The sequence below is a fragment of the Larus michahellis genome, chromosome 9 (assembly GCF_964199755.1).
Source record: "Larus michahellis chromosome 9, bLarMic1.1, whole genome shotgun sequence".
NCBI lineage: Eukaryota > Metazoa > Chordata > Aves > Charadriiformes > Laridae > Larus > Larus michahellis.
Genome location: NC_133904.1, coordinates 28649357 through 28661776, shown reverse-complemented (window position 1 = coordinate 28661776; position 12420 = coordinate 28649357). Strand labels below are relative to the sequence as shown.

Below are 12420 nucleotides of genomic sequence, written 5' to 3'. Positions count from 1 at the left end.
CTTGAGGAACAAGCTCACCGTCATGTCACAGGCCCCCAAATCCCAGCTCAGGGGCTGCTGCAGAGGAGCCTGCAGCACCCCAGCACCGCTGGGTCACATTTTGCAGGAAAGCTGCTGGGTCTCCACGGAAAGCCGAATTTCAGGCAGGACTACGGGCACGGCTAAGCCCAGCACTGAGCACTACCATCCTGACTGTTTTTCACAGAGCCACAGAATGGTTCGGGTTGGAAGGGACCTTAAAGATCATCTCTTTCCAACCCCCCTGCCCTGGGCAGGGACACCTCCCGCTAGACCAGGCTGCTCAAAGCCTCATCCAGCCTGGCCTTGAACACCTCCAGGGATTGACAGCTTCCCTGGGCAACCTGTTCCAGTGCCTCACTACCCTCACAGTAAAGAATTTCTTCCTGATATCCAATCTAAATCTCCCCTCCTTCAGTTTGAGGCCGTTACCCCATGTCCTATCATTACGCTCCCTGACAAAGAGTCCCTCCCCATCCTTCCTGTAGACCCCCTTCAGGGACTGGAAGGGGCTCGAAGGTCTCCCCGGAGCCTTCTCTTCTCCAGGCTGAACCCCCCCAACTCTCTCAGCCTGTCCTCACAGCAGAGGGGCTCCAGCCCTCGGATCATCTTCGTCGCCCTCCGCTGGCCCCGCTCCAACAGGTCCGTGTCCTTCTTGTGTTGAGGACTCCAGCCTCAATTTTCCCCTCCGGGTCCCTGCTCTGCCTGCAGCCGGGCTGGGAAGTGGCCATCGTCTGGGATGGAAGAGGCTGCAGATGAGAGAGCTCTGCCAGAGCCCGGCCCTCCCAGAGCCCTCTCCTGCCCACCCGTGTCCCCTCTCACGGCAGTGACCCCCACTCCGGGCTGGCAGCTCCGGTCCCCATGGACGGGCGACCCCCAAAGCACCAGTGCCCGGCACCAAGGACCAGCTCAGGACCTGTACCAACACTGGCCAGGAAAGGAGGAGGCTGAAAATAAAAAAAGCTTCAGAAAAGAATGACAGGAATTATTTCAGGGCTAGAACAACCTGCCTCACACTGAGCAAGTGAAGAAGCCAATCTGTTTAGTTTATCTAAGGGAAAGTTAAGAGGGAACTTAGACGCATCTATAAATACCTACATGTTGGGAACATTTCTGATTGCTACAGTCCTTTATCCTAGCAAACAAAGGCAGCAAAATTTCCTGGGGCTGGGAGCTAAAGCGCGAGAAATCCAGGCTAACAGCAAAGTGCAGATTTTTAATGGGAAGGATAAATAACCACCAGGCCAGCAGGGCTAGGGACACAGCAGCTTCCCCATCGCATGAAGTCTGAAAATCAAAGTGAGGGGGCTGCTGCTCAAAGGAGCCATTGCAACTCAGCCCTCAGCCAGACACTCGGGGCTGGACTCAAGAGCCGCTCCACTCCACAGCCTGGGGCAGTTTGGAAGAAAATCCCTTAAAATCTGACTCTTCCCGATTGATCAGGCTCTCGCCCCTCGTGGGTTTTGCCCTGTGACTCCCCCATCCGCGGTTACCGTTCCCTCCCACCGGCAAACAGAGACAGGCAGCCCAGCTCATCCTCCTGCCATGTTCAGAAAACCGCCCTTCCAAAACTGGTAAAGATTTGGTGAATGTTTGAAAACACAGAGAGTAGCAAGAAGAAAAGGAGAAATTAAACAGTAAGGGAAAAAAATGGGGTGTTACCCATTTTATTGCAGTCCGGAATAAGAAGGGAAACATTTAAAAAGGAGAGAAAAGAAGCAGAGCAATTCCTGTATTTAAAATATTTTGGAAGAAGACTTTAACTTAGCAAACAAGCATTTTTTCAAACTATGCCAGGGAAAACAACATTTTCATATAATTTTAAATCTGCGGTGAGCTCCATCCATCCCGGTCACTTCATCCCTCCCCAAAGTGCGTTTTGCCCTTTGCTTGTCCCTAAAACTCCCCTCAAATGCATAGCCCAAATGATGCACTCGCACCAGGAGGAAGCTGAGATTTATGATGCACATCCAAATAAACGGCATTTCCAGGTAAATAAGACAGCAGAGAAAAAGCTCCCGGTAAGCTGAGAAATGGACCTGCCATTTAAGAGCTCAGAGAAAAAAAATAATACGGAAATCTGCAACGTGGGAGTGTGCCAGCGCTGGGGGCGAGAGGGACGGGGCTGGGAGGATTTCCAGCTCCATGCAGCCTCTTTCTTTCTGCGCCATATCCACCTGCCCTCCCAGCCCCAGGGGGTGACGCTGGGCCATGGGAAATGCTAACGCGAGGGGACGATTTTGGCGTCGTCCAGCCCCCGACACCGGTGACTGCTAGATTTCCCAGCCTGAGCATCACCATGAGGAAACATCCCTCCCAGGGGAGGAAATCGCCTCCCTGGCGCCGTCCCCACGGTGCTAGGGGCACAGGGCCCCAGTGCTGTCCCCTCGGTGCCAGCCGCTGGCTGGGCTGGCAGGGTGGGACGCGGCGTGGGGCGCACGGAGGCTCACCTGGGGCAGGGCGCTGCGGGAGCCGAGCACCAGGCTGCACACGCTGGCCGGCGCCTCCGTCCTCCGGGCCGTCACCCTCACCAGCCGCGGCGGCGTCCCCGGCGCACCGTCCCCAGCCCCTGCGGGAAGCCTCCGCTCACCATCCCAGGACAGATCCTGAAACGAGACAGGGGGTACATGCGGGTAGGGCAGGCCAGCTGCCCCCAGGCCCCCCCCCCCCCACCTCAGCTTCTGGAAGGGCCAAAATGAGCTTTGCCCCATGCAGGGGGCTCATACAGCCTTCGGTGAGCACCCCACTGCCCGTGACAGCCTGCCCTGGCACTGGCCCCTGGGCAGTGGGGTCACAGCAAGGGACGGCAGAGGCTTGCAGGCAGGGCACCCCGGGGCCGTGGCAGGGGCAGCTCCCTGTTGCATTTCATTTTTCAGCAACACAAGATGCCGGAGAAATACATTTTTGGAGAAAGGAGGGATTTGATGTCATCTTGCCCAGGTGGCCAAGAAAGCCAATGCCATCCTGGCTTGTATTAGAAATAGCGTGACCAGCAGAAGTAGGGAGGTGATTGTCCCCCTGTACTCAGCACTGGTGAGGCCACGCCTTGGGTATTGCATCCAGTTTTGGGCACCTCAATGCGACACAGATATCGAGGTGCTGGAGCGAGCGCAGAGGAGGGCAACAAAGCTGGTGAAGGGCCTGGAGAATAAATCCTACAAGGAGCGATTGAAGGAGCTGGGACTGTTGAGTTTGAGGAAGAGGAGGCTGAGGGGAGACCTCATCGCTCTCTACAACTACTTGAAAGGACACTGTAGAGAGGTTGGTGCTGGTCTCTTCTCACAGGTGATAGAACAAGAGGGAATGACTTTGAGCTGCAACAGGGTAGGTTTAGAGCGGACATTAGGAAAAAATTCTTCACAGAAGGAGTGGTCAGACACTGGAATAGGCTGCCCAGGGAGGTGGTGGAGTCACCACCCTCGAATGTGTTTAAGAGTCATTTAGATGTGCTGTTGGGGGATATGCTGTCGGGGAGAACTTTGTAGAGTGGGGCTGATGGTTGGACTCGATCCCAAGGGTCTTTTCCAACCTGAATGATTCTGTGATTCTATGGTTCTATGATGGGCTTGGGTTGTGTTCGGTGCGGGGATGCCCCGAGACCAGCTGCTTCGCTCATCCCCCCCGCGTGCAGGGTGCCGCGGGGGGAGCCGGAGCACCCCTCCTGCTGGATGCGCCAGGCCCACCGCTGCTTCCCCACTTGCTTCCACATTGATTTTTAATTGTCCTCATTGACTGTCACATCTCCCGGGGGCCACGCAGAGCTTGCCGGCGGGTGGATCGAAGCTACAGGAGACCCAAAAAACCAAAGCGGGATCCCACTGCCCATGGTGTAACATCGCTAAAAATATGTTCATAAACACAGACTAGATGTGCGGGTTTGCCTTTAAACAGCGGGACTGTCAATGTGAAGGGGGTCAAAAAAAAAAGATATTAAAATGGTTCCTGAGTCAGAGGGACACAGATATCTCCTGCACTGATGGTGGGCAGCTTTATGCCCCCTGTTCTTGATCATCAGACTCCTTTGAAGTGTTCCTCCTTAGGTGACATCGTTCAGCTCCATCTTCCCCCTGGGCCACTCAGATTTGGTGTCCCCACAGGTACATGATGGGAAGGCAGTTCAGTCCTTGAGGCAGAAATACGGTGTTTATCTAACAAAATGAGGAATATCTCCAAATTTTTGCATTTCTGCACAAAAGTCTCCGTATCCCCAGTTCAGGGGGATCCCACAGCATCCCTTGGCAGGGCACGAGGCAGTGAGAGGGGGACGGGAAGAGGACCCGCAAAGGCATGAGGCGATTTTATTTACCTTGGTGCCTTTGGGATAGCTAAGGCCCTACTGCTCAATTCCTGCCTCCCCACCTGGTGCCCCATCTTTTAAAAGGCTGTTGAAAATTAAAGGGAATGCAAATAACAGAGGCAGAAGTTATCCGAGAGCTGGAAGAAAATCCTGAAAAGGGAAACTTAAAAGACTCAACCTACTTCACTTATCAAAAGCAGCCCGCGAGGTGGCTAGATCAGAGAGCTGAAACGTCTCCGTGGGAGACAGCGTCAGACGGGAGCAACTAATCCAGCTGCAACGGCAGAGCAGGAACCAGAGCTGAAGCTGAAGCTATTTGCATTAGGAGTAATTCAATTAACACTTGTGAACCAGAGAAGTTGCCTCATTAATGAGACAAGCTATGACAGAGGAGGTGTGGAAACGCTCTGGGTGTGAGCTGGCCGGGCTGCGGTGGCCAGCAGCCTCCCCGTGCCCCTTGCCTCCCGCTTGGTGCAGGACCGCGCAGGGTCCGGCCCCACGGCATCGTGCCGGAGTGGCTCTTACCTCCGGGAGGTTTTGGGGCTCTTTGGGTGCGACCGCGGAGCCGGGCTCGCTGGCCCCCCGCTGCTGCCTGGCTGTGTCGCGACGTGCGTCCGGGCTGGGAGGCTGCAGGGGTGCAGAGCGCAGCGTGAAATCGTAGAATTCATGGATATCTGCAAAACAGGACGAGAAACATCCACAGGACCGGGGTGGCAGCCCGATGCCAGCGTCCTGCGTGGGATGCAGCACCCGTGCCTGCCTGCTCTGCCCCATCCTAAGTCTGAGCCCTCTGTGAGAGGCTTGTCCCCAGGTGATGGGTGGGACAGGGCTCTGCTGGCTCTGCAATGGCGTGCCTGGCTCAGCGCACAGTGCCCCGTGGCTGTGGAAGCCACGGGCCTTTCCACGGAGCAATGACCACATGCTTGACGGGGACCAAGAGCAAACCGTATTCTGCAACATCCGTCGTAAACCCGCCCCATCCCGCTCTCCTCCAGGCTGTGCCAGCCCCACGCGTGGTCCCATGTCCCTTCTGCTTGGAGAAGCCTCCCGCACCAGGCAGCCCCTGCCTGCCCCGACGCTGCCAGGCTTTGCCCTCCCCATCGCTGCTCCCCATCGCCCCCGGCCTGCTGAGGGGCTCCCTTCCCACGGGGACAGGCAGAGAAGGCACAGGGCACTGGGACAGCAGGCTCAGGGCGTGCAAGCCTTAAAGCTGATGGCTACAGCTGTGTTATCTCCAGCTGCTTCCCCGATAAATTCCCTCTTCCCACCTGGCACAGTACTACCTGCCACAAGCAGGTGCCAGGTACCCTCACTCTGGGCTCCGAGGACCTGGGTCTCCTGCCGTGAGTCCCAGTGGCTCCGGAGAGAGGTGTGAGACTGGGGTGTCCTGGCCCTCGCTGCTCCAGGGGCAGTTTCAGGGTGACAGTGAGACCTGACGGCAGCTGCTGCTCGGGTGCAGCTCCAGAGGGGCTGTGGGAGCCCAGACCCTCTCCTACCCCTACCAGCAGCATTTTACCCTTTCCCGGTCACACACGGAGGATTGCAGGGAACAGCAGGGCTGCAGTGGGCTTTGCTCCTCCCTAAGGAAGCCCCCACTGCCACACACCCAGGCAGCTGCGGCCCCCAGCAACCCCCAGCTCGTCTCCAGAGCCGGGGCAGACACAGACCCCCAGATCCAGCACCTCTATAGGAGCAACGAAAGCCAATATCCTCACGGCAGAAGCGTTTAATTTCACAAAGGGAACTGTATCAAAAGCGAGAAGCTTTTTTACAAAGAAACTGAAAGGGGTAACAAAGAAAGTAAAACATTTGTGGGAGGCACCGAGCCTATTTAGAGAGACCCCACTGGGACATCAGAGCAAACGCAGGGTGCCTGGCCGGAGGATACTGTGAAGGGAAGAGGGAGGAAAGCAAGGCTGGACCGCAGGGAAGGGAGGCTATTAAAAGCGCGAAGACATTCATCTAAAAAACTGAAGCTGCGTCCAAATGAGAAAACCAGAAAGGATGGTAAATGCTGCCAGGTTAAAGGTAAAGCTCCAAAAGGTCGGCCAAAAGAGTTTGGTAAACGCCTTGCAAAAGGCATAAAAAAGTAATAAATCCCTTCAAGCACCTGGGAAACAGGAAGCCTGGCGGAGTCGGCTGGCCCAAAAAGTCACGGCAGCATAAATAAGCACTTGGAGTGGGGAAAGCTGCAGCAGGAGCCGGAGTCAATTTTCTGTACCCGCGCCTGCTGCAGCGGAGGCTGGGGAGCCCCTCTCCTGCGAGCAGCCCCGAGGCAAGCGGTGGGCTCAGCTCCGGGGGCTGCGGCCGTGCCCCCGCGCTCCCTGGGATCTCAGGGAAGAGGCGGCTGCGCCAGCCTTTCAATGTGCGATTTCTTACCCGAAACTGTGTCACGCTGAGGCACCATGGCGTATTAAATGCCCACTGTATAAAGATTTCCAAAGGAAATCCGGTGAGCGCTGGGCAGCGTAAGCAGGGACAGGCCGAGCACTGCCCGAGGCTATTTCCCAGGGAGGTTTTCACAAAGCAGGGTCGCACCCCCAGGCGTAAGTCCCCATCGTCTCCTGGTGCCTAATCCCATGCCCATGCACTGCAGCGGCACATCTGTGTTGCAGACGGGTCGGGGAGCAGCATCATCCCCCAGGGGCTGCCTGGTGACCTCCCAGCCGTGGGGAAGAAGCTGCTATAAATCCCGGCTGCCAGCAGAATGGCTTTGTGCCCACGGGGGGCCCAGCCAGGCAGCACGGCCACCCTGCTCCGCGGAGCACCGTGCTACTGCCACTGGCATCTATGCCACTTTTGGAGCTGCTGCTTCATGCTGCATTACTGCCAGGCTCTGTCCTGTGCCCTGGGAGAAATGGGGCAGCCGGCAACGACGGGAGGAGTGGAAGTCCCCAGATCCAGCCACAGCACCTGGGGCGTCCCCTCTGCAGCCCCCCAGGTGCCGAGCGTCCCCTGGCAGCCCCCGAAGCCCCCCCAAATCAGACATGAGGTCACAGCAAGCAGTCGTCACACAGCCAGACAAACGGGACTTTGTTTTCGTGCAAAACCATCTCTCCCTCCGGTTATAAAAATAGTCATTGCGTAATGGGATAGCAGGAGCTCCTGGCTGCGCGGATTACACTTGGAACGCACAAAACTTCACGAAAATGAAAACAAGATTTGAACAGCCCCGTTACGGGGGTGCACCGCTGCCGGCATCCCTGTTTGTCACCCATCTGCTGCAAGAACACAGGCTGGGGCAGCCAAGCTGGCAGGGCTGGAGCGGGAAGCTTGTCCTCGGAAGCAGCCGCTCTCCACCTCCAAAACCCTCAGCCCACTTTGGACGCTCGCTGGGACAGGGGATAACTGCTGGCACTGGGGATTAGTGGAGTTTCACAACTGGGGGGTGGGGTTCATGCAGTGAAGGGCTGGCTGTGACAGGAATACATTTTAGGACATACATGCATGTCATAGAATCCCAGAATGGTTTGGGTTGGAAGGGACCTTAAAGATCATCTAGTTCCAGCCCCCCTGCCATGGGCAGGGACATCTCCCACTAGATCAGGTTGCTCAGAGCCCCATCCAGCCTGGCCTTAAAAACTTCCAGGGATGGGGCTTCCACTACTTCTCTGGGCAACCTGTTCCAGTGTCTCACCACCCTCATGGGGAGGAACTTCTTCCTAACGTCCAGTCTGAATCGTCCCATCTCTAGTTTTAATCCATTCCCTCTAGTCCTACCATTGCCCGACACCCTAAAAAGTCCCTCCCCAGCTTTCTTGTAGGCCCCCTTCAGATACTGGTAGGCCACTCTAAGGTCTCCTCTGAGCCTTCTTGTCTCCAGACTGAACAACCCCAACTCTCTCAGTCTGTCCTCATAGGAGAGGTATTAAAGCGGCATTAAAGATCATTTAAATATACGCTGGTTCCTTTCATTTCTTATGGGCATCACAAGTTGCACCCCAGTCTGCCTCACCCGTGCGTTTACGAGCAGCGCTACCTGAAAAGCCTCAGTAAGAGAACCTTGCAGTAGCAAAAGGTGGTGCTGCATGTTCTGGCTTACAGCTGCATTTCTGTTTTATGGCAGTGTAACTCCGCTCTGGATCTAATAAGGAAGAGTAACTCAAGATTTACAGAGATTAGAATTTGTCTAACTATTTCCTCCTGGGGTCAATACGTCAAACAGGAGCCATTAAATATTTCTGTAGCACCAGCATCCGAGGGCTAATGCAGTGCCCTTGTGCCAGCCGGCGCATGCACTTCCAGAAAACAACACTTCTTCTCTGACACGTCCACTGCCATCAGCCGCATCACCGCAGAGTCACCCCGGGCAGAAACTCTGGCCTCGCACCAGGCTCCCGGCCCGGGTCCCACTGCTGTGGCTGCCACCGCAGAACTTTCAACCAAGCTACGAGTTTCCATCCGTCCTCAGGGCTGGGAATCCTCCAGATTCCTCCGCTTCTCCACCCTGGCTCCTGCAGCCAGCCGGTGAAGCCGCAGCCGCCACCCCCAGCAGCGCCGAGCTCCCAGATATAGTTTTTCCCCCAGGGAAGCACCGTGGGTCAGCCACAGCCTGCCTCTGCTCCTGCCTCTGCTCCTGCCTCCACGGCAGCAGCGCTCTCCGGGAGGAACCTTTTTTGGGATGAAAGGGGCCGTAGGGGACAGGACCTCATTGGGGTCTGCCGGCCGTGGCTCAGGAGAGGAGCTGAGCCCCGGGGGGCTCTCGGGAGGAGCACTGCCCTCGGGGTGCTGGCAGCCGGGGTGGCCGAGCGCACACAGCCCTGCCTGTCCCCAACAGCCACAACGGCCCCTTTCAGCCCTGGCTCCGGGAAGGAAAGGTCAGGGAGCTGCTTCTGCGTGCCAGCCCCGTCCTCCCCGGCGACACAAGACCGGGCCGAGCATCTCCCCGAGGGGGCTCTGGGGGGCAGAGGGAAAGCAGGGCCACCATCGCCCCAGCGGCCCCGAGCCCTGGCTCCTTTCGTCAGGCTGTTTCCCTGCAAGTCACACACTTGGCTCCGCGGCCTCAGACGCAAGGAGAGAGGGGCCAGGAGGAGGGAACCAGCACAGTCTGTTTTCCCTCTGCGCCGCCAAGGAATTTCGTTTGTGCGGACGGAGCAGGGGCTGGCGCATTCCAACACGGAGCAGCTCCCGCGTGGCTGCGCTGTGCCGGGCCAGCCGCTGCGGGCCAGGAGCCGTCCTGGCAGGGTCAGCGTGCCCCGGGGCATAGGCAGCTCCTGGAAGGGGGAGTCGAGTCCACGGAGTCGAGTCCGGCGCGGTGGTCACAAGGATTGAAGGAGCTGTGCTGTGCACGGAGGAGTCTGGCAGAAACCGGTGCACGTGCACAGCAACACTGGGCACATTGACGGCAACAGATACATCCAGCTCTGGACACCGCACAGCTGGGACACTGCTTTATCTGGGATAAAGCAGATCCTCCCCTGGAGCTGGGCAAACCGGGGTGTCTGGAGGCTTCTAAAGTCCATAAAATAGCTTATTCTTTTTTTAAAAAAAAAAAAAAAAAGAATATGGAAAGCCATATCCCTGGCATTTTTCATGTGGACTTTAACTTGGAAAATTCCATGCTGTTTGGCACTTCTGGTAGGTCTACCATGGCATCGTGCAGTTTGGTATTCAAACTCAAGCCCGCCAATGCGCATCTCAGGAAAGCATCACCTGCAGGAGCGTGGGATCTGAGGACAGGGAACTACCACACTCATGCATTCATGTTCCCCAAGGGCTGAAAAAAAGCAGGCCCATGTTGCTGAAAGGCCGCAAGAGGAGGGACCTCTGTGGGCTGAGACCTCTCCGGAGCCAGAAGCACCCGGGCACAGCGAGGGGCGGTGGGCCAGGAGCCTCTGCGCTGGGAGGCACACCCATGGCGCTCCTGCTAATCCTCCTCCCTCGCGTAAACTCTGAACCAGCTCCGTGACTCCGAGCAGACTTCAGACAGACACGCGGCAGCCCACCGGGAAAAGGTGGGGCGAAAAGTAAATAAAACAGAAACGCTCCACCGTCTTCCTGGAGCCGTCACCGCACACCAGCAGGTCTGGACCACGGAGACGGTGCGAGCCTGGTGTGTGCCAGCCGTGCGCAGGCACAGCAAGCACGCAGCCGGACGCGGCATCCCACGTGTCCACACAGGGACGGAGGAATTCACAAACCCACACTCCAGGGGCGGCGGGGGCGGAAGTAATGAATGCAAATTCCTAGTTAGGTAAACAGACCTTAGAGAAAGCTCACTCTGGCACGGGGAACTAATATCCTGTTAAACCAGCTGAAAAGGTCACCAGCAATCAAGCGACACTCCCTCGTGCCAGCGTTGACAGGACACCAAGACAGACGGCTTAAAGCAGGGAGCTGGGAGGTCTGTGCAGCATCTGCGTGCCAGCGTGCAAACTGCAGCCAGCTCGGTGGCGCGGCTGGGCTCTCTCGGCTACACGCTCTCCACAACACTTCTGTGCCGATACGAACAGCCCTGGGCTTTGGGAAAGCTGCTTCGTTGCCTTCGCCGAGCCCCAGGGAGGGCTGGGGGAGCACACAAACGCAGTCAGGGGCGTTGAGCTCTTGTCAGGTTTGCCAAGGCCATCACAGCCCTGCTAAGGATAACTGCCTCCGGCGTGGGGCTAATCGTGGCCCAGGGTCCTTTTTGAGAGCAGGTTGTATAAACGAAGAGGCAAGGAAAGAGGTGCACGCTGGTCCCTTCTGCCCACGGCCCCTTGCCCTGTGTCTCTGCTGCTGATGGCACAGACGTCCCAGCGCAAGCCCTGCCAGGGCCAAAAGCCTCCAGGTGATGCTCCAACAGCAAGAACGAGGAAAGGAGAGAATAAAATAGCTCAGGGCACACCACCCGTCCCATAATTGTATTTCAGTTTGAATGGGTAACCTGAAGCACAGAGGAGCTGCTGGCAACTCAGGGCCCCGTGGGGACAGAAATGGGTCTCCGGCTGCAGAGGTGTGAAGAAAGGGTGAGAGGTGCCAAGAGAGAAGACGGATGGCGAGGGGGAGAGGCTGAGACAGCCTTGGGTCAAAACACCAAGAATGAGGCGCAGACCACACATGGAGCTCTGCACCCTGCGGCCTGGGTGCTCCTCTGGTGTGCAGCGCTTCTGGGGTGCTTTCCCTTCCTTCTCAGCAGGGAAACTCGGCTTCTCTCCCGGGACACCCGGGAACAGAAAGGCCGGGGCTGCGTGTGCTCCCCCGCGGCCCACAGCGAGCAAGACTTGAGGAGAGGAGCTGAGCGGGAGCTCCTGCCCCTCTCGGCACACTGCAGCTTCTGCAAATGGTTCTCCAGGATTACCTCCAAAATTAATTCCCTAAGTGAACCCACACAGCCAGGATCTGGTCTGCTCTGGCAGGGAATGGAGCTGAGCAACTTCAGATTCCAAAACCATCGAATTTTGTTTTTCTAAGAAAAATACTTTGCAAAGAAAGTGCATTTTCAAACGACCTCGTTCAGCGAGACAGTCGTGCCTCTTGCACGGAGAAGCTGCGCGGTCCGGCGAGACTCCAGCTGTGTTTGCCTAAATCCACATGGAGAACTTTACCCTGCGCTCGAAACAGCATTTTCTGGTGCCCAGCCCCAAGACGAGCCTCAGTGTTGAGCCTGTTTCTTGCGCGAAATGAGCCGCTGGCACAGTGTGTTACTCACAAGCGCTCGTGGGTCTACGTGCAAGAAAGGCCAGGATACCCCACCAGGAGCTGGGGACACATGGATTCTCTCTCAAAGACAGAAAAAATTTAGTTTCCTTTTGGGTCAGCAGCAGGAACAGGAAGTAGCAGGTTGTGATGAGGCTGAGGGGCGCAGGGGGGAGTGAGGCCGGTGGTGGGGTGTCCTCGCTACGGCAGCAGAGCTGGAAACCCAGCGGTGGCTGGGGCCACCCCGCACCCGCACTGTGCAGAGGGCGCTCAGGCATCGCAGCGTCCTTTAGCAGGCGCTGGATAGATCTGGCACAGCCCGATGAAGAAGGCTTTACCCCTCACCCACAATCACCCCACTGCGGAATCCTGTTCACGTCGCAAACACCCAGCGATTGCAGCCCCGACCCCCGTATCTCCTGCCCGAGCCCTGGAGGGGAGAGACAGCCCCAGCTCCCCGGCGCTACCGGCGCCCACACGTTTGCACAGGG

At 57.2% G+C, this 12420-nt stretch overlaps 1 protein-coding gene across 3 annotated transcripts in view; it reads right to left on the bottom strand.

Moving 5' to 3' along the window:
- DLG3 (discs large MAGUK scaffold protein 3) overlaps positions 1 to 12420 on the bottom strand; it is a 78813-nt gene that overhangs the window by 64017 nt on the left and 2376 nt on the right. For all 3 annotated transcript variants that reach the window (XM_074599854.1, XM_074599852.1, XM_074599853.1), the window contains exons 3-4: positions 4841 to 4989; positions 2469 to 2624 (exon numbers count right to left, since the gene is read on the bottom strand). In XM_074599854.1, coding sequence (XP_074455955.1) covers positions 2469 to 2624; positions 4841 to 4989 — 305 coding nt within the window. The remainder of the gene's footprint in view (positions 1 to 2468; positions 2625 to 4840; positions 4990 to 12420) is intronic.